The sequence below is a fragment of the Orcinus orca genome, chromosome 16, assembly GCF_937001465.1.
Source record: "Orcinus orca chromosome 16, mOrcOrc1.1, whole genome shotgun sequence".
NCBI classification, from domain to species: Eukaryota; Metazoa; Chordata; class Mammalia; order Artiodactyla; family Delphinidae; genus Orcinus; species Orcinus orca.
Window position 1 is genome coordinate 30,059,704 of NC_064574.1, and position 22,361 is coordinate 30,082,064.

The 22,361-nt window shown below is 46.8% G+C and overlaps 1 protein-coding gene across 10 annotated transcripts in view; it reads left to right on the forward strand.

Moving 5' to 3' along the window:
* Window positions 1-22,361, forward strand: part of EBF4 (EBF family member 4) — a 57,126-nt gene that overhangs the window by 29,687 nt on the left and 5,078 nt on the right. For 6 of the 10 annotated variants that reach the window (XR_004479766.2, XM_004285329.4, XM_049699206.1 and 3 more), the window contains exons 8-15: window positions 17,938-18,019; window positions 18,803-18,920; window positions 19,020-19,153; window positions 19,246-19,372; window positions 20,913-21,001; window positions 21,126-21,191; window positions 21,289-21,466; window positions 21,561-21,749. Coding sequence is in view for 9 of the 10 variants with exons in the window: in XM_004285329.4 (XP_004285377.4) it covers window positions 17,938-18,019; window positions 18,803-18,920; window positions 19,020-19,153; window positions 19,246-19,372; window positions 20,913-21,001; window positions 21,126-21,191; window positions 21,289-21,466; window positions 21,561-21,749 (983 nt within the window). In the remaining variant the exon portion in view is untranslated. Of the gene's footprint in view, window positions 1-17,937; window positions 18,020-18,802; window positions 18,921-19,019; window positions 19,154-19,245; window positions 19,373-20,912; window positions 21,002-21,125; window positions 21,467-21,560; window positions 21,750-22,361 lie in introns of all 10 variants that reach the window. The other 4 variants (XM_049699211.1, XM_033415736.2, XM_049699207.1 and 1 more) reach the window with 1 other exon arrangement.

Consider the following 22,361-nt stretch of genomic DNA (forward strand, 5'->3'; position numbering starts at 1 on the left):
TGCGGAGCATAGGCTCCGGGCGCGCAGGCTCAGAGGCCATGGCTCACCGGCCCAGCCGCTCCGTGGCATGTGGGATCTTCCCAGACCGGGGCACGAACCCGCGTCCCCTGCATCGGCAGGCGGACTCTCAACCACTGCGCCACCAGGGAAGCCCCAGATATTTCTCTTTTAACAGTATATCACTGAGTTTATTTTTTTAATCTAGTCTATTTTTAACTGGCAAGTTTATCCATTTACCTTATTGAGATTATTGATTTATTTCAACTCTTTTCTACCATCTTGCTTTGAGCCTTCTATTTGTTCCACTTCCATGTTTCTTTGTTTTCCTTTCTTGCTATTTAAAAAAATAAATTGAATATTTTGTTTGATGTAGTGTATGTATTTCTTATTCAGTTTTTCCATTTACTGGTTTAGAAGTTTATTCACTTCATTTCTGTGCTTTTATTTATTACCCTTGACATTTACTATATACTCCTAAACAAAATTGTAATTCCTTTCCTGACTAATACTAGGATTTTTGACAGTGGTGTGCTGGAGCTGGCTCATACTGGTCCATAGGAGCTAACTGTTAGCATCTCTTCTCAACTCCATATTTAATGACATCATATTGGTAGCTTGAAATCAGCCATGGGGGAAACATATATATTTATAACCATAGAAATCAACGAACATTATAAATCAGGGGTTTTCCCCCCCGGAAGTGGTTGTTAAACATTTACCAGCACACCACTGATCTTAGATTGTTTATTACCCCTGTCACATTTATAAGCCATGTAGCACAGAAATTTAATTCTTTTAAAATTCCACACATTGTTATTATTCTTTTCGTTATAGATGAACAATTTTTCTTTAGATTTACCAAATTTTGTTGCTCTTCTTTTCCTCTGTGCATCTCACAACTTCCTCTGGGGTCATTTTCTCTCTTTCTGAAGTACATCTTTTAAGAAGTTTGTACTTTAGTGAAGGTCTGTGTTGGTAAACAGCACGCTCACTTTTGTTTTGCTACTAATGTCTTTATATCAGTCTCTTTCTTGAAAAATGGTTTTCCTGGGAATATAATTCTAGATTGATAGTTTTTGTTTTTTTTTTTACTTAGCAATTTGAAAATATTTCCATTGTTGCTGCTGAAAAGTACAGCACAAACTAACACAACATTCTCTATTTGATAGTTCCAATATCTAAAGTCCTTGGGGTTCTAAATCTATTGTTCATTACTTCTGCTGACTCTCATTCATGAAGCTTGTTCCTTGGTTTGGTGCTTTTGTTATTATTGTTGTAGTAGTGATAATTTTAGCTCATATTTGTTGAACCAAATCGGGTCCAAAATGGGGTATGCTTTCTTCTGGAAGGATTTGTGTTTGATTCTAACAGGAACAGGGGGTGCTACCAACCTGGGACCTTTCTAGGTTCCTCAGAGGATCCAGGGCCCTCCTCTGAGGTGTCTCTGTTCTCCATCCCAGTGTTTATATTGGCATTTGCTACCACTACAACCCTAATATTTGTGTTAGCTTATAGTTCATGGTTTCCACTCAGATTTCAACTCACTTGTTTTTGATTTTTAATACCCTTGGAGATTTTCCTTACCTTTTAGATAAAAGCACAGGATCTAGTTATAATGGGAAGGCACTTCAAGATATGTAGTCTGCCATAATGCTGGAAGAGGAAATCATCCATTTGGAATTTACCCTGGTGAACGGTAGGAAATATGGGTCCATCTATATATTTTTTTCTGATAGCTGCTAGTTGTCCCAACAGCAATTACTGAATAATCCATTTTCTCCCACCAATTGTAAATATCACCCATGCTATAGTCTAAATGTAATTGCATGTATTTCTGAACTTTCCATCCTATTTTATTATACCTACTATCTATTTATTCATATGGAAATATGATGCTTTTTTACTTTTTGAAGATTTATAAAATGTTTTGGTAACTGGTAGATCTAGTACTCTTTCTTCATTACTCTATGTTTTCCCAACTATTCTTAATCATATTTTTCATATTCACCTTACAGTTAGATTATCTATGTTACCAAAGAATTAGTTCCTCATGTCATTTTTTAAATTATGGGTAAAAAAAACCAACCACATAATATAAAATTTGTCATCTTTACTATTTTTGAATGTACAATCCAGTATTATTAAGTATATTCACATCGTCGTGCAACAGATCTCCAGAACTTCTTGCAAAACAAAAACTCTATACCCATTAAGCAACAACTCCCCATTTTCCCCTTCCCTAGTCCTCATAGCCACCATTCTACTTTCTTTTTCTATGAATTTGGCTACTTTATACATATATACTTATATACTTATACCTCATATAAGTGGAATCATGCAGTATTAGTCTTTTTGTAACTAGCATAGTGTCCTCAAGTTTCATCCGTGTTGTAGCATGTAATAGGATGCTACGTTATGTGTATTTCCTTCTTTTTTAAAGCTGAATAATATTCCATTTTATGTATATACCACATTCATCTATTGATAGACATTCATATGCTTCCATCTCTTGGCTACTATGAATATGAGTGTGAAAATATCTCTTTGAGACCCTGCTTTCAGTTTTTTTGGATATATATAACCAGAAGTGGGATTGCTGAATCATATGATTGTTTTTAAAATTCTTTGAGGAACACTATACTTTTTACCATGGCAGTTGCACCTTTTTATAATCCCACCATCAGTGCACAGGTTTCTGATTTCTCCACTTCCTCACCAACACTTGTTACTTTCTGTGTTTTTTTACATTTTTATAGTAGCGACCCTAATATGTGTGAGATGATGTATCATTATAATTTTGATTTGCATTTCTCTAAGGACAAGTGATGCTGAGCATCTTTTTAGATGCTTTTTGGCCATTTATACATCATCTTTGGAGAAATGTCTATTGAATTCCTTTGCCAATTTTTAATTGGGTTATTTGTTGTAGTGTTGTTGTTGAGTTGTAGGAGTTCTTTATATATTATGGATATTAACCCCTTATCAGATATATGATTTGCAAATCTTATCTCCCATTTTGTAGGTTGCCTTTTTTTTTTTTTTTTTTTTGCGGTACACGTGCCTCTCACTGTGTGGCCTCTCCCGTTGCGGAGCACAGGCTCCGGACACACAGGCTCAGCGGCCATGGCTCACGGGCCCAGCCGCTCCGCGGCATATGGGATCTTCCTGGACCGGGGCACGAACCCGTGTCCCCCGCATCGGCAGGCAGACTCTCAACCACTGTGCCACCAGGGAAGCCCTTGTAGGTTGCCTTTACACTCTGATTGTGTGTCATTTTTATGGAGACCATGTTTAATTTAGATCACCCTAGGTGGAAATGAAATCTTTATTATGCTAAGTCTTGAAGGTTCTATGTAAAATGTAATTCATTTATTGTGTGAGTTGCGATAAGGAGTGTTGTTCAAGTCTTCTATTTCCTTGTTGATCTTCTGTCTAGTCATTCTATCCATTACTGAAAGTAGGGCATTGAAATCTGCAACTATTATTGTTGAATTATCTATTTCTTCCTTTGGTTCTGTCATTTTTTGCTTCATGTATTTTGGAGCTCTATTATCAGGTGCACATATGTTTATAATTGTTATTTCTGATAGATTGACATGTTTATAATTATAAAATGTCTGTCTTTGTCTTATGTAACAATTTTGTCTTAAAGTCTATTCTGTGTGATATTAATATAGCTGCTCCAGAAATTTTTGGTTAGAGCTTTCTTAACCCTTTTCCAAATCTTTTCCAACCCTTTTATCATCAACTTATTTCTATCTTTGAATCTAAACTATATCTCACATAAACAGCATATAGATAATGTTTTCTAATCCATTCTTCCAACTTTTGCCTTTTAATTGGAGTGTTTAATCCATTTATATTTAATGTAATTACTGATAAAGTAGGATTTATGTCTGCCATTTGCTATGTTTTCTATCTGTCATATATATAGTTGCTCTATTCCTCCATTACTGCTTTTTTTCTTAGTGGTTGCCCTGGGAATTACATTCGGTGTCTTAATTTAGGACAATCTATTTCTTTTTTAATTTATTTTATTTATTCTTGGCTGCATTGGATCTTAGTTGCGGCACACAGGATCTTCGTTGAGGCATGCAGGATCTTTCACTGCAGCATGTAAGCTCTTCATTGCAGCGTGTGGGCTTCTCTCTAGTTGTGGTGGCAGGTTTTTCTCTTCTGTAGTTGTGGTGCTCAGGCTCCACGGCACATGGGCTCTGTAGTTGTGGTGCGCGGGCTCCAGAGCATGTGGGCTCTGTGGTTTGTGGCACGTGGGCTCTCTCGTTGAGGCACATGAGCTCGATAGTTGTGGCACGCAGGCTTAGTTGCCCTGCAGCATGCAGGATCTTAGTTCCCCGACTAGGGGTCGAACCCACATCCCCTGCATTGTAAGGCAGATTCTTTACCACTGGACCACCAGAGAAGTCCCTAAGACAATCTATTTTAGATGAATATAAACTTAATTTCAAAATTAAGTATACAAGTATATAAAATAATATATAATGGATTCCATATATAGCTCCAATATAGCTCCATTCCCCCTCCTCTCCTTGTCACATCCTTGTCAATCACATTATATCTTTACACATTATAAGCCCATCAACACAGTTTTATAATTACTGCTTTCTGATGTTTTCTTTAATAGATTTTATTTTTAGAGTAGTTTTAGGTTTACAGAAGATGTGAGTAAAAAGTACAGTGTTCCATGTACCCCCTGCCCCCACACATGTGCAGTTGTATTTTATTTTATTTTATTTTATTTTATTTTATTTTATTTTTTTGCGGTACGCAGGCCTCTCACTGTTGTGGCCTCTCCCATTGCGGAGCACAGGCTCCGGACGCGCAGGCTCAGCGGCCATGGCTCAGGGGCCCAGCTGCTCCGCAGCATGTGGGATCTTCCCGGACTGGGGCACGAACCCGTGTCCCCTGCATCGGCAGGCAGATTCTCAAAGCCCACAGTTGTATTTTAAATTAGGTAGGAAAACAAAATATTTACAAACAAAAATGCATTTATAATGTCTTTTATATTTACCTGAGTAGTTAACTTTTACCAGTATTATTTATTTCTTCATGGGGATTCGAATTACTATCTTGTATCCTTTCATTTCACACTAAAGGACTCCCATTACTATTTCTTATAGGAAAGATCTGTTGGTGATGAATTTTTTCAGTCTTTGTTTATCTAGAAATGTCTTAATCTTTCATGTTTATTTAATTTTGTTTAATTTATCCTTCATGTTTGAAGAATAGTTTTGCTGGATATAGAATTTTTGGTTGACAGTCGTTTTCTTTCAGCACTTTATATCATCCCACTGTCTTCTGACCTCCATGGTTTCTGGTAATAAGTCAGTTGTTAATCTTATTCAGGCTCCCTTGTACATGATGAGTTGCTTCTCTTCCTTACTGCTTCCCAGATTCCTTCTTTGTCTTTGTCTTTCAATAGTTTGATTATGATGCATCTGTCTACATGTGGATCTTTTTGAGTTCATACTACTTGGAGTTCATTAAGCTTCTTGTATGTGTGGGATAAGGTTTTTCATCAAACTTGGGAAGTTTTTGGTCATTATTTCTTCATTATTTCTGCCCCTTTTCCTTTCTTCTCTTCTGCTGAGACCCCCATTATGCATATGTTGGTATGTTTGATGATGTCTCACAACATCATGGGCTCTGTTCAGTCTTCATTCTTTTTCCTTTCTGTTCCAGAACTGTATAATCTCAATTGACTTATCTTAAGTTCACTGACATTTGTCTTCTGTCAACTCATTTTTCTTCTGCTGTTGAGTTCTTCTAGAAAATTTTTATTTCAATTATTTTTCTTTTCAACTCCAGAATTTAAATTTGGTTCTTTATAATAATTTGTATCTCCTTATTGATGTTCCCTATTTGGTGAGATATTATTCTCATACTTTTCTTCAGTTCTTTAGACATGGTTTCCTTTAGTTCTTTAAACATATTTATAATAGCTGATTTAAAGTCTTTGTCTAGTAAATCTAACATGTGGACTTCCTCAGGAACAGTTCCTATTGACTGCTTTATGTCTCACATTTGGACCATACTTTCCTGTTACTTTGCATGTTTCATGATTATTTGTTGAGAACTCAATATTTTAATAATATAATGTGGTAACTCTTGATATCATATCCCCCTTCCCAGTGTTTGTTGCTGTTGCTGTTTGTTTGTTTAGTGACTTTCCTGGACTGATTATATAGAGTCTATATTTTCTGTCATGTGTGGCCACAGAAGTTTCTGTTCAGTTAGGTTAGTGGTCAGCTCATGTTTGGACAGGCATTTCCTTAAATGCCTCGAACCAATAAGTCTTCAACCCTTGCCAAAATGTTCTGTGTGTGTGTTGTGGCATGCCTTCAATGCCCCAGCAATTTACAACTTTGCCTTAACCTTTACTTCCTGCTTGTGCAGAGTTTCAGGGTCAGCCAGAGATGAGAGACTAGGGCCTTTGGAGATCTTTCCTGACATGTTCTCTTCCCTGCACATACACATGGCCTTTTAGATATCCAGAAATATATAAGAGCTTTTCAGAGCCCCCTATGAACATCTCATTCCCACTTTTTCCTTTAAAGTTTTTTGGCCAGACTCTCGTTTGCCTCAACCAGTGTCATTGTCTCAAGCAACAGCAGTGTTCAACAATTGCTACAGGTTGTTTTCAACAAACACCCTGAGAGTAGGGTTTTTCCCACTAAGCAAGTTCTAAGTCAGGTCAAATAACAAGTCCTGAAAATAGGGCTGTCAGGAAACTGCCAGACAGATCAAATAGTGGCAATTGTCTGGGAATACAACTTGTTGAGAAGTTCCAAATCCAATCTGTCCCTTTTAGTGGCTACTAGGCTGCTAGTTTTTACAACTACCATGGTTGCAAGCCTGGGAATAGGGCAAATTAAAACACTACAGGGAATTCCCTGGCGGTCAAGTGGTTAGAACTCCACACTTCCACTGCAGGGGGAGCAGGTTCAATCCCTCGCTGGGGAAGTAAGATTCCACAAGCTGTGCAACATGGCCAAAAAAGAAAACAAAACAAAACAAAAACCACTGCAAAATTCTCTGTTTTTACTAAGATTCAGCCATTTTTCTTGAATAAACACCCCTTGGATTGTTGTAAACCTTTTGTTAATTTTCAGAGTTCTGAAAATTTTGATTTTGACAGTTTTTGCCTATGTTCCTGTTGCTTTATGGAGGAACAGATTTTCAAAGATCCTTGCTCTGCAATTCTCAAAGTTCTATTTGGGGGCTTTGATACAGCATTCATCCTGTCATAGTAATTATGAATCAATGAGTACCTGCTGTGGGGCAGGCACTATGATAGATGCTTGGGAAAAGATAGAGAAGTTTAAGCAATGATTCCTGCCCTCTGAAAGCTTACAGAGCAGTTGAAGAGACAAAATGTAATTACATAAGCCTTTACATAATGATAAGAGGAACTAGAGAACAACATAAGGCTTTAAGACGACACTATGGAAAAGAATTTCCTGCAATGATGGAAATGTGCTTCACTGACCAATATGGTAGTCAGTAGTCACATGTACCTATTGGGCATTTGAAATGTAGCTACTGTGGCTGAGAAATTGAATTTTAAATTTTAGTTAATTTTAATTAATTCAAACTTAAATAACTACATATGGCTTGATTTACAATCAATATTTACTTGATTGGCCAGGATGACTGTGATATAGGAGTGAATGGGGAAAATGTCCTCCCATGGGAGGCCCACAGCTCTCCTCCTCTGACTCCTGCGGTTGGACAGGCACTGTGGGCTATGGATACTCCCTGGCATGTAGCTGTGTCTGGTGAACAGTGGATGTTGTACAGTGACACTGTTGAAACAGGTCATGTCTGAGCCACTTGGCAGAGGTAAGCTGTAGTCTACCCCATTGTGGGCAAACTTAGACCCCAATGCGTAGGTCAGGTACAACCTGACAAATGCAATTTGATGAGAAGGGTTGTGGGAGCTGTGAAAGAATCAGCCCCTCCTCCTAACCCAGTGGTCAATGTAACATTCATTCTTTTTCTCTGCAGCCACAAAACAAGCTCACAGTAGCATCTGTCTCCTTCTATGCTTTCCAGTAGGGTCTCTTGGCTCCCATACTAATGCTGCAAACACAGCCTTGCGTCTAGGGCCCATTCTGGCAATTCCCCTTGGGGAAACTGAGGTCCTATAACCTCCCTGCTGGGTCAGTGCTGAAGTGGGACTGAGGTTTTCCCTCTTGCCTACAGAATGAACTGCACTTCCTTCCCTACTCCAGCCTTTTCAGAGCTAGGTGCATTTGATGGAAGGAGATGCAGAAGGGGTTAATAAGAAATTCCCCCATGTACCCTGGGAGTCATGTGGACTGGATGCCAGTCACAAGGACAAGGGTCCCCAAGCCACCCTTAATTCAGAGCAAGGACTTATGGGAGGACGTCTGGCAACTGGGGTCAGAGTGGCCCCCGTGCTGAGACAGGAGTAGAGCCGTGGTTAATGCCCCCAGAGGATATTGAAAGAGAGAGGGAGTGCAGGCATGAAGAGGCCTGGGGACTGTAATAGGTGGAGTGGGACATGGCTAGTGAGTGAACTGTCTGCAATTTGAATGATAAATTCTCTCTATAAAGGGCTAGTCAGTGCTGGAGACTCGTGCCAACCTGGACTGTCTCGTCCTATGACTCGGAGCAAGGTCTCACCTCCTTCAGCCTCAGTCTCCTCATTTGTCAAAAGAAGCTGACGTCAGATGGTAGGGGTGTTGTAAAGTTAGGTAAGATGTATTGATGCGGTGCCAGCATAGTGCCTGCCACAATATTATTTCATCCCCCATCCCACCCTCACCCCAACTGATCCTCTTTGAGGGTAAGTACAATTGAGCCTAGACAGTAGCAGGGAAGTTTAGTTAGAGCCAGAGAAGTACTTCCTGACTCTGACCACACAGATGAGCAGGAGAGGAATGTGAGCCTCTGCCAGGGGCCCTGGGAGGTCTAAGCTGAGAATGGGTCCTTCTCTAATAGGATAGGGGCAACATTCAACCTTCTGTCTATTCTCTCTGCCCTGGGTTGCTTGGCACATTGTGGAAGCTTGCCGACCCCCCACCTCTTTGTCACATGATTCACAAATAGGAAGTACCAGGGTCTCTGGCTTTGGAGCCTGGCTCACCCACCCAAGGCCAGAGGAACACATGACTTCTTCCTCCCTTCAGTCTTGGGACCCCACCTTCCCCTTTACATCCCTAAATCACTCACAAGCACACTATCTTTCTCTGTGGCTTCCATCTGCCCATCCATCCCCTGTCGCCCAGCCCTCCTACTTTTTCTCAGTCCCTCCTCCTGTTCTGTTCTTCCCATGGAATCCAATATTCTGCATTCACAGAAGATTCCCCAGGCTGGGGGATGTGCAAGGGGTATATGTGTATGTCTGTGTCCACACAGGAATAAACAGGCTTCATGCTCATGTGACCCACTGCTCCAGCCTGTCCCTGACACTCCACATGGGGTGCCCAGAGACCTCCCATTAACAGCCCCTTCACCCCTTCTTCCCTCCCCTCAGGCCCCATTACGGGAAAGTAGAATCACCACCACTCTTCATGGGCAGCTGGGGGCCCCTTAGTAGTCTCTCCACCTCCTCTCCCCCTCTCCTCAGGCCCATGCCCAGCCCTGAGGTTTGGAGAGCCTAGTAAGTGCCCTATCAACATGTTAATCAAATTACTTAGGAGCTAAAATTGACGCTGTTCATTAATTATACAAGATTATGCTAATTGTGCATGCAAATGCATGCAGGGGAACAGAAGGTGTTCAGGCACATGGTGGGCCATTAGCATAGAGGATGGGGTGCGGGTGCATTGGCATGCTAATGTATGCGCCCCAGCTATTTATAGTCCCCCAGCCCATCTGCACTGCAGCCACCTCTGCCCCAAGTGGAGATCATGGTAGGGAGGCCAGGTCCAAGCCTGGCAGGGGTCTATGGCCCTAGGGATACTCAGCCTTAGCTGTTGCCCCAGGCCAAGGCCAGGAAGTAGCATGTGCCACCGCCACTGTGACCACCCCCACTTGGGCTTAGACTATCACACCAACCTCCTCATTCACCATCCTTTCCCTGGCCTAGGCCCTTGGTGCCTCGCTCTCCTTGGAAGCAAAATGACTCTTCCAAATGACACAGCCAATATAAGGCACCTCCTGCTGACTCTCCATCACCCACAGGGTCCAAATCCTGCATGTTTTGGTGCCAATCCCCCAAGAGCTCTTGTCCATAGCTGCCCTCCTCAGTCTTGTCAGGCACCACTGGGCACCATGCATACCACCTACCTCTTGGCAGGACTGTTTTTCCTTTTGCATGGAGGGCTCCTCCATCCTACTTCTCTTCAGGGAAAAAAGCCCTGAGTCCTCCAAGACCCAAAATGCCCAAGATCACATGCGACTTCTAGGACTTCTTCCACCTCTCCCCGCCAGAGTGGCTGCCACAGATTGGCCAGTTATCCTGCTGTGCCCACCATTCTATCTTCCTGGTTGTACTTTGAGTTTTTGTCTTTCTTGCTGGATTGTCATTTCCTTAAGATCTTTTTCACCTCTAGATTCTACTGCCTGACATAAAAGGTGTTTAATACATCTTTTTTAATGGATTTGTTGAGTGAGTGAATGGTCCAGCAATCTGTATCCTCCTCTGTCCTTGAGCCGGGGACAGAGAGCAGCAGACAATGAAAACAGTGGAGAGCACAGACCCTGTCCCAGTTGTTCCATTTCCTCTGAGGCTCATGAGCCCAAAGGTGAGGCCCTTTGGGGTGAAAATTAGGAGGACCCCCCTCCCCATTTCCCCACCACAGGCTGCTTTGCCAACTTTGCACTTGGAAATAAATTTCTAGTTTGACTCTGCCCTTTGCTCTCAATCTGCTTTCTCTCCCAAAGACTTCATAGGACACTTGCTTTGAACACCTGCTCCAACCCATGTATCTCTTGCAGCTCTTCCTCTTTCTAGGTCTATATTGTCTGATAGGGTGCCTATGAGCCACATGTGACTATTTAAGTTTAAATTAATTAAAATGAAATAAAATTGAGGGAGTTCCCTGGTGGTCTAGTGGTTAGGACTCTTTGCTTCCACTGCGGAGGGCCTGGGTTCGATCCCTGCTCAAGGAAATAAGATCCCACAAGCCGTGTGTCACGGCAAAAAAAAAAGAAAAATTGAAATTTTAGTTTCTCAGTCACACTAGCCACATTTCAAGTGCTCAAAAGCCACATGTGCACAGGGAACTCTGCTCAGTGCTTGTGGTGACCTAAATGGGAAGGGAATCTAAAAAAGAGTGGATATATGTATATGTATAACTGATTCACTTTGCTGTACAACAGAAACTAACACAACATTGTAAATCTACTCCAATAAAAATTAATTTTAAAAAATAAACAATTTTTTAAAATAAAATAAAATGGAAAGAAAATCCACCTGTGGCTAGTGGATATCATTTTTGGAAAAGTTCTATCAGACCGCATTTGTGATCTAGATTTCCATTTCCCTGCTCCTGACAGGCCTGTAGCTGCAAGCATCCTTGGGCTCAGCCCAGCTCTTTCAGTTCCTAACAGCTTTCTCTTTGGAAGCACAAACATAATTTTAGCTCTAAGTAAGTATCTCAGAGTGATGTAGGGAGGGAAAAGCTGGTGAAAGTTCTGTGCCTGATTTTTTAGGATGAGATTCCTAGAAACAGAGCTGGAGATGGGGATTCTTGTGAAAGTGATTTATTGGAGGAGAGCTCTAGGGAGAAAAGGAGTGAGGGAAGCAGGAGCGGGCAGGAGAAGCAGCTTAGCAAGGAGACAGTCTCAGCTGGAGTCTAGCTTCAGCCTGATCCTTTGGGGAGTTTGAGTATGAATAGTACTAAGAGTTGGTCCTCCTTGTGATGTCGGTCTTTCTTTGGTTGTGGGCTGCTGGTGAGGAGCATATGCTTCTGGCTGAGGATAATTCTCGAATAGTGGGGGCAGCTGTGAGCCATTTATTTATTTATGCATTTATTTAGCCACACCACGCGGCCTGCAGGATCTTGGTTCCCCCCGACCAGGGATTGAAACCGGGCCCCCCCAGTGAAAGGGCAGAGTGCTAACCACTGGACAGCCAGGGAATTCCCCAGCTGTGAGCCCTTTAATAGCCAACACTCACAGGAACTGCGAGTGGGGGAACCCAGGCAGGCACCAACCCACCATGATACCTGGGCACAGCCTTCCAAAGAGCAGCTCCATCCCACTCTGCTCTCCACCCCCTGAGAACCCAGAGTTTAACAGTGGACTCACATCAATCATCTCCACATTTTCCTTATGTATTGAGTGTCTCTTGAGTAAAGCTCTGTGCGAGGGGAGCTTTCCTTGTGCAATGGTGTCACACCTGAGAAGTTATGTGCAAGTCACATGTTTGCACTTGAGTCATATTCAATCCAGCATTTGCTTCTTTGGTATGGAATATTCCATTGACAAGGAAAGTCCATTTTAATTTCATCCTGAGTTGTGTTTACAGGGAGGAATAAAAAGCATTTATAGAAATGATAGGAAGGCTAGACTAAGTTCAGGATGTGGCAAGGTAGGTGTGTGGGTGAACTGCTCTTATCTTTCACTTATATCATAGGCATCAGAGTCGTGATGCATAACTTCCACCTTTTACATGCTTTATTAGCTGGATGACCACTGTTCAGAGCTCTTCATCTGGTCTTTTATTTATTGAACTTTTTATTATACAGAATGTTGAACATATAGGCAGAATAGAATAATGAACCACATCTGTCCCTCACTGAATTTCAACAATGATCAACTCTTGACTCATGTTAAAGTCCTGATCTTTAATCCTGAAAATCTTCTCAGACTGAGAGCAGCTGTCACAATAGCCAAAGGCCCCAACTAGGACCTGAGTCTCTCCTTTGCACCCCTGATGAATTTGTAACCTCGAGGAAATCCCCATGAAATGGTTAATCTGGTCCCTGCACAGCCTGCCTCTCACGGCTGATTTTGAAGGAAGGCTTGCTGCACTGTCCTGCATTGGCAGCCTCGTGGCTGGGGCAGGGTTGGACTCGAAAACCCCACTTACAGGGACTTTTCCATGACTCTTGTCAGTATCAGTGGTTCATAAAGTCCCGAGTTCGTATCCTGACTTTGGCATCTACTGTGACTTTGTAGCTTAGCCTTGCTGATCCTTGGTTTTCTCATCAGTAGAGTGGGAATGATTGCAGACCTACACCACACCACCTCGGGATTATGAGAGGATTAAATAAGATAATGCAAGTGGTAGGCTCAGCAGAGTTCCAGGCACTTGCTAAGTGCTCAACAGATTAGACTTGGATCACTTAAAAAATTTTTTTTGCATAGTTTTGCATTTTATTTGTAATTCATGCTTATATTTATGGTGGTTTCTTCTAGTAATTCTAATGGCAGCTTCTAGCACTTGACCTTTCTATGAGGCCCAGATGAGGAGTCTGTGCCCCCAGAGAACCTTAAGGCCACAATAGAGATGGCACTGGGCACAGGTCATTGCCCCAACCCAGGGGGCATCCTAAAATGCTCACCCTCAGGTCAGCCAACCCTGTGGGCTGTGGCCCATCACAGCCAGGGAAAAGGGGCTTCCCCAGGCTCTCTTCCAGCCCCTAGGTGGTGGGAGGGGAGATGCTCAAAAACACTGGCACTAGGGCTCATCCAGGTTTGGGGGGTGGGGGGTGCTTCCCTGGTGAAAAGCAGGATTTTACAGGCCCTCAACAAAGTACACATCCCTTCCTGCCTTAGGTCCCTGTAGGGTGTCCTCCTACAGCTCCCCTTCCCACTGGGTTACCTGACCCTCTCCACTTCCCAGCCTCCACATCTATCCTCTGCACAGACATGGCTTGAAGGATCTTCTGTCCCTCCTTCCTTTTCCCGACACCATTCTCATCCTTCCCGGACTGCTCTGGGTTCTCCTCCACCCCCCAAGGTGGAACAAAGTGTCACCCTGTGGTGCCAGCCTGTGGAGAAGTTTCCTGGACTGTCCTCACGTTATTCCCACCCTGGCCTTCCAGCTTCCGGGGGTGTGGATGGTGTGTCTGTCTCCCAGTGGTGGGGAAAGAAGGGCCCAGAGCCCCCTTTCCAAGGCTGAGGATAGCCAGGCACTGTTGGGAGGAGTGAGAGGTCTGGGCACTACTTCCAGGCACTCCTAGACCTGAACGGAAATCCCCGAACTCCAGGCCATGTGCTGCAGAATTTCAAGACTAACCTTGGAAGACAGGACCCTTTGGGTGCTACTCACCCTTTTTAAAGCATAATATTCAAAATGTTAGAAGTATGATTCTCATACAAATTATTACTGAGCGTGTGTTGAGGTTTTCTGTAACTTATTAATGAAGGAACCAGCAGAATGACAAAGCTGGTTCAAAGAAGGCTAAGAGAAACTGATATAGACAGTTGAGGAAAGAGTTGAGAAGAGAGAGAAGGAGGGAGGGAGGGAGAGAAAACAGGATATGTGAAAAATACTTGAATAAGATTGCCAAGTTAGACACAAAGCTAGTTAATGTCCATAGGACAATAAAATTGTAAGCTTTAGGGCTCATTTCTCTACCAAACAGAAGTTATTTATTTCTCCCAACAAAAATCATTTGCACCTTATCAGTTTTCTGCAAATTAGCACCTAACTTTATAGAGTCTGGCCCCAATTAGTAGCAAATATTAGTCAAAGTTTTTTCTCCTAGAGAATCAGCTAACTCTTAGGTGGCTTTGTCAGAGTAATACTCTGGAACAGTACTGTTCAATATAAATATGATGTAAGCCATTATACATTTGTCATTTAAAATTTTCTAGTAGCCACATTTTAAAAAACAAAATGAAACTGGTAAAATTAATTGTGATCATATATTTTATTTAACCCAAGATATCCAAAATATTATTTCAGCATGTAATCAACACCAAAAAATTACTAATGAGATATTTTTACATTCCTTTTTTCCTAAGTGTTTGAAATTCAGTATGTATTTTATACCTACAGCAATTCAGACTAACCAAATCTCAAGTGCTCAGTGCCACTCGGGGCTGGTGGCTGCCATATTGGATAGTGCAGCTGTAAAGCAGTGGTTCTCAAACCTCAGGGTGCATCGGAATTACCTGGAGGGCTTATGAAAACACAGATGGCTGAGTCTCACCCCAGGAGTTTCTGATTCAGTGGTCTGCAGTGGGGCTTGAGATTCTGCATTTCCAGCAAGTTCCCAGGTGATGCTGCTGCTGCTGGTCTGGACACCACACTTTGAAAACCACTGTTCCAGAATGACTTTGAAAGGACTCACTGTCATCTTTTTGCCTTATTTTCAAGTTGTAGGTGATTTTGCTTAACAACCCTGAGACTGGTGGTAGGGCTGCAGGCTGTCTGCAGTGTTAGCATCGGCTTGGCCTGTGACTGGGTGGGTGCCGGCTGGTCACAGCCTCACCGACTACCATCTGGTGGTGGGTGAGATTTCAGCCACCCTTCTTCCACCACTGATGGCATTGACTGTGTGCAGCTCTGAGCTAGAGGCTCAGGGAGAAAGAAAAAGAGGACTGACCGTCAGTATCCCCCACAGAAGGCCCAGGCCTTGTGTGGCTGCTTTTTACTCAACACCACTCTGCAGATAATGCCAACGAGGCTCAGAAACTGAAATGTCCCAGGACAGGCCTGCATAGATGGAGGTACCGGCAGGGCCCTGAGGTTCTCAGAGAGGGGTGGTCTCCAAAGCCTAGAAGGGCCAGAAGAGGTTGGCCAGACAGGGAGTGAGGATTGGTGTGGACCCAAAGGACAGATGCAACCTGTACTGGGAAGGGAGGGGGTAGGAGACCTGCCAGGCAAGGGCTGCAGGAGGGGATGACAAGGGGGACCCTCCAGGGGGAGCCCGGATCCTGCAGGAAACAGCAGCCTGAGGCTTTGGGAGGCTGAAATGAAGACAGGATTGGAAGGGACCTCAGCAAGCATCAATTGCTACTCTCCTGGTTCATGAATAAGGAAGGATCCCAGAGATGTGAAAGGATTTACCCCAGGCCACACAGTGAGGCAGTGCCTGGAAAGCCCTCATCTCCAGCCACATCCCAGGGTTCTGCAGGTTTGGGAGTGGGGTTGGGTACAGAGGGCACGTGTGTGGTGTCTACACGAGTGTGCACTTTTGGGGATCACATGAGGTGTCTGCGCCTCCAAATGCTCTGCGGGGGTGTATAGAAGGTCTACACTACATGAAAGTATTCTTTGGGTGGTGTCCACTATGGATGAAAATGCGTGCCGATGTAATGTCTCTATGGAAAGGGAACTAAAAACGGTTCCCAGAAGGGTGCCCATTGTGTGGGGGAATATGACAGGGGCTGAGGGGGTCACAGGCAGAGTGCAAGGGGAGATGCATCTCCAGGAAAGTGACTGCTGCCAGCTCCCAATGAGGGACGGCCCCCTTGGGACACCTCTGTCCAGGAGTGGTGCCCACCCCTCCCAGAACTTGGGGACCTCCTCTTTGGGAACTAAGCTTTCTGATTTCATGTTCATAGAGTTTGGAGGCAACTCTGATGAGTTAAATGGATATACATATCTGGAGTTCAAGACCAGGGGGCTGATAAACAGGCAGCTGCTGGAGGAGCTCATAGAGCGGCCCAGGAAGCTGTGCCATGTGCAAGGACCCCCACAGACTTTAGCCCAGCACACTACAGCTTTGTATAGGGCATCTTCCCGGATACTCACAGAGTCCTGTAGGGGTGAAAGCAGATTACTGATAGTATCCTGAGTTCATGAAGAGTACAAATCCAGAGTATTATCCATGGTTACCTCACGGCGGGGTGGCAGGGCCAAGGCCTCACCATCCGCCTCAACTGCCCGGAAGGACTGGAGGATCAAGTTCTCATGTGTTTGTCTAAAAAGCAGTCACATCACTGCATATACTGTGCTTTTTTCTAATTACCGTATGTGAAAAAGAAGGTATTCACCGTGTATCTGTACGGTGTGTCTGACAGGTATACCATGTGTGTATGATGGCTACACGCTCTGTGTGGTTAGGTTTTTGCTATGTGTATAAGGGATATAGAATGTGTATGAGGGAGATCTGTGTGCGGGGGATGTGCCGGGGCAGGGAGTCTATTGTGTGTGAGAGGGATTTGTTGTAGGGGGAACCTCTACATACAGTACATTATATTTTACCGTAATGACAGTACAATATTTGTAATGACTATATTCTGGGTAATCATATACAACATAAAAATGGTGCACTAATGCATACACTCATATTCTTTCTGTGCATATACTATGTAGGATGGGCACACACTGTGCATAATGGTATAGATTCTGTGTGATTAGCATACCACATGTGTGTGATGAGTCCAACCTGATGTGGAGTACATATTGTGTACGCCTCTGTGAAGGTATACCCTGAGTGTGGTAGGTCTCCATTATGTGTGATGGGTGTATCTTGTGAGTAGTAGTATATAAGGCATATACAGTGTGGATATAATGGGTATACTGTTGTAAGTAAACATCTTGGCTGATAGGTATACTCTGGGGGAAGGATACCCTATGTGATATGGATGCCCTCTGTGTGTGATGGGCATATACTATGACAAACATACATGGTGTGGGTTAAGTTTACAGGTAAGTGGGAGTACCTGCTACATATGATGTATATAATAATTCATGAGTACTAGGTATATATAGTATATATAATGGATGTATTCTCTAGGATGAATATACTGTGTATAGATGTGATGAGTATATACTTTGTGAGATAATTAAGCACTGTGTGATCTGTACACTGTGGAGGTGGGGGATTTTCTGTATAGGGAAGTTGTCGTTGGGACAGGTCTACTGAATGTTTCACACGTACCCTGTGTGTATGCAGCTTAGGATGGGAATATGGGGTATGTGCCTCGTGTGAGCAGGCAGAGGGGAAGTTACCCTGCTGGGAGAGGGCGTGGCAGGAAGCAGTTGGATCTTGATCTGTTTCTAGAACCCCCAGACCCTTGAGCCCACCGACCACACTGTTTCAGGTTCTTCCTCAAGTTCTTCCTCAAATGCAACCAGAACTGCCTAAAGAACGCGGGGAATCCCCGAGACATGCGCCGCTTCCAGGTGGGTCTGAGGAGAGAGTTCTCCCCTGCAAACCTGCCCTATCCTGATGGGGCGGCCAGGGAGGCTGTGGCCCTGCCACCCTGAGAAAGGCCCCAGGGACAGACCCCTGCACAGACCAGTGCTTTGGAGCCTGGTGCTTGCTGGGGGTGGGGCAGCTCTGTCTCAACTTAAGCTGGCTGCCAAGGGAGGCTTCATTAGAGTCCCACTTAAGGAGATGCTAATTGTGACATTTTTACATGATTAACAACCCAGCTAATTTGCATAGCATGAAGCAGAGAGCAGCTGCCCTTAGCACATCCCCAACCTGCACACCCCGCCCAGTGAAGGGTAGGGGGGAGAAGGAGGTAGCCCCAATTTCCTCCCAAGAGCGGGGGCTCCTGCTGATGGGCTCTCAGGCCAATGCTCCCCCTCCATCAAAACACTCACTCCCACTTGCCTAAGACCCATTCCTGCCTTGGAGCGCTAGGGATACAGCCTGTGGTACATGTGGGTGCAAAAACAGTAGCCACTCTGCCCAAGGAGTCAGAGATTTTTCTTCAGGGCTTTTGATTTTTCTAGCTCCTGGAGATCGGTTCCCCTGGGCAGCCAGAGATTGTGCATTTGAGGGTGTCACCTAACCCAGTTGGTCCCCCTCCCACCAACTCAGCTCCAGAGGGGCTGAAGCTCTTCCCCATGCCAGTGACCCTGAACTACAGTATCCAGCCACCGGCCTCAAGTTGCCAGTGCCCCCCAGCAGTCCCTTACTGGAAGCCCCAGCCAGGCTGGCCTTGGCTCTCCCCACAGGTGGTGGTATCCACAACGGTGAGCGTGGATGGACACGTGCTGGCCGTGTCCGACAACATGTTTGTGCACAACAACTCCAAGCATGGCCGCAGGGCGCGCCGCCTGGACCCCTCCGAAGGTCAGGACCCCCAGGCCAGCCCCGGCTGCCGCGGGCCCAGCCAGCCCCAGTCCCCACCTTGGCATGGGCCCCTGACCTGGCTCCTCTCCTGCCTCCCAGCTGCCACCCCCTGCATCAAGGCCATCAGTCCTGGGGAGGGCTGGACCACGGGCGGCGCCACCGTCATTGTCATCGGCGACAACTTCTTCGACGGGTTGCAGGTCGTGTTTGGGAACGTGCTCGTGTGGAGTGAGGTGGGCCGCTCCCGCCGGTCTCCCTCCCAGCCTGGGGCTGGACCCTGCCCTCGCCGGGTCAGAACCCGCAGGCCTCCCCTCTCCCCTCGCAGCTCATCACGCCCCACGCCATACGGGTGCAGACGCCCCCACGGCACATCCCTGGGGTGGTGGAGGTGACCCTGTCCTACAAGTCCAAGCAATTTTGCAAGGGAGCCCCCGGCCGCTTTGTCTACACAGGTAAGGAGTCAGGGGGGTGAAGGGAGGCCCAGGGTTTTGGGATGGAGCCCCACGCCGCACACACCAGCCCTGGTGTAGGAGTCAGCGAATAGCCAGGCCCCCTAAGCCCCTGCTGGCACTCACCCCACATCCCAGGACACCTCCTCTCTGGAACTTCTTTCCCTGTGCTTCTGTTTCCTTCCCTGGCCTCCACGTCCTCAGACGCCCTGCCCGGACATTCTCTCTGCCTCCGGCATTCTCCAGAGCAACTCCCCCCACCCCCTTCACCTTCTGCACTCTCCAGTGTCTAGAACATCTCCACAGGGAGATTTATTTCAAAGATGCCCCCAAATAGCTTGCTGCTCCCCAAATCTTCCCGGTTCTCTTGGTTCCCCCAAGCCACCGCAGGCTTCACGTTGCATGCACACGAACACACATACACACACACCTTGCATGAAGCCAGGGCGAGAAGTTAACACAAGACAGGAGTGTAAGCTACTCCTGAAGATGTGGCTTCATCCCCCTTCCCAGGTCTATCTGACCACTGGCCCGTATCCTCTCCACCTCCACCATCTGGCACTTTTCCCCATTCCCCCACCCCACCTAACAGACATTCACCAAGCCCTTCAAGGGGCACTGGACACTCAGTAGTGACCCTACTTACTGTCGGGGAGCTCCAGTATAAGAGTGAGGGGGGAACACAGGGAACACAGCATGAGGTGGGTAGAGTTACACAATAGAGGAGCTAGTGGTTGTCAGAGAAAACCTCCAGGCACGAGTGTGGACTAAACTGCTAAGCTGGAACCTGAGGGGTGAATAAGGAGGTAGAGATGAGGAGGAAAAGGCATCCCTGGAGAAGGAATGGCAAGTACGAAGACCGGTGAAGGAGTGCCTTACGTTTTAGGGGAAACTAAAGGAAATTCACTAAATCTAGAGTTGGAGGTGGAGAAGGTAGGTAGGGCTTTGAGGCTGGTAAGATAGGTCGGGGCCAGGCTACAGGAGGAGGTGAGGAGGAGGAGGAGGGCTTCGGGAGCCAGGTCAGGAGGCTGCAGCGTCCTCCCCAGAGCCCTGGGTGTGGGGCAGCCCACTCCTGGGACACAGGCATACCCTTAAAGGTCAGGTGCCGCTGAGAGGCCACCAGAGCTGTGATACATGAAGACTGTTGGTTATTTTTTTTCTTTTTTTATAATAAATAATTCACTCCTGATAAGACCAAATGCAGACAAAACTTTCCAGTCCTGCCCCTAGGAATACTGAAGCTAATATATATACAGTTGCCTTTTTTCTAATCACAAATGGGATCGTATAGTGCATGTGTGTTAATGCCAAGCAGCTGGCACAGGGCCTGGCTCAGTAAACATTTGTTGAATGAATGAGCAAGAAAGGAACTGAGGAAACTTCCCGAGCCTCGCTGACCCGAGTGCCCGGAGTTTTCCGAGAGGCTTGGGCTGGCCTTGGAGGAGGTCTGCAGCAAGGCTCCCGGACTGGTTGCTGGCGGGCTTGGCCCTGCTCTGGGGCCGTGCCTGGAGGGGCGTCCTCCAAACACCGCCCCTCTCCCCAGCCCTGAATGAGCCTACCATTGACTACGGATTCCAGAGGCTACAGAAAGTCATTCCCAGACACCCCGGAGACCCCGAGAGGCTGCCCAAGGTACTCAGAGGAGCGGGGCGGGGAGAAGGGTGTCCGGTGGCCGAGGGGAGAAGAGGCGGCTCCCGGCCCCTCTGCCGCCCCCGGGGCCGCCCCTCCGTCCGGCTGTTTTCCTCTTTGCCCCCAGGAAGTGCTGCTGAAGCGGGCGGCCGACTTGGCGGAGGCCCTGTACGGAGTGCCCGGCGGCAACCAGGTATGGCGCCTCCGCCCGCCTCCCCGCGCCGGGCCCGGGGCTGCCCGCTTCCCGGTGCCCGCGGCTGCCCCGGCCGTGCCCGCTCTTGTCTTCGCAGGAGCTCCTCCTGAAGCGCGCAGCAGACGTGGCCGAGGCTCTGTACAGCGCCCCCCGCGCGCCCGCGCCGCTCGGGCCCCTGGCCCCCAGCCACCCGCACCCCGCCGTCGTGGGCATCAACGCCTTCAGCAGCCCGCTGGCCATTGCCGTCGGGGACGCCACGCCAGGGCCGGAGCCGGGTGCGTCCCGCCGCCCTCGCCCTCCCAGCCGCCGGCGCAGCTCGGACTGCCCCTTCCCTGCCGGCGCGCGCCCCTGACGGCCGCTCTCCCGCAGGCTACGCGCGCAGCTGCGGCAGTGCGTCCCCCCGCGGGTTCGCGCCCAGCCCGGGCTCGCAGCAGAGTGGCTACGGCGGCGGCCTCGGAGCTGGCCTCGGCGGCTACGGGGCGCCGGGCGTGGCCGGCCTCGGTGTGCCCGCGTCCCCCAGCTTCCTCAATGGCTCCACGGCCACATCGCCCTTCGCCAGTGAGTGTCCCCTGCCTCCCGGGGAGTGGGGGAGGGACCAGGCCCCGGGGAGCAGAATGGGGCTCAGCCCAGCTCCATCCTAGCCTATGAGGGGTGGGGGGAGCTCCTGTCACCTGTCGCATGAGCACCGACCCTGGCCTTGCCCTCAGAGGCAAGGGCAGCCCTCTCTGTGTTCGACCTCTCTCTCTGTGCCTTTGGAGACCCAGCCCTCAACCCCGGCGCCGGGGCACTTCTTGCACTTTTAGTTCTCTTTGCTGACAGCAGTTGTGCACATCGCTTCTAGCCTTCCCCTCCTACTGAAACGAGCTTTAACACGGGGACATCCTGCTTAAACCTAGTGGACCGCCAACCTTTCCAATCTTATGTCAGGACTTCAGGAGGAGGGCTGGTGCCCCCTGCCGGAAGCCCAAGGGAACTCAGGGCCCAAGAAAAGTAGGTTTCCACCTGGCCCCACGCCCCCCAGGAGAGGCAGGGGCCTGAGGAGGAAAGACGTGGCTCCCAGCAATGTGGTTGGGCAGAGCCAGAATTCTGTGTAGTCAGACACCTGGACTCACAGTTTGTCCAAATCAGGAGCTGTCTGACATTCAGTTTCCTCTCTGTAAAACCAGATCG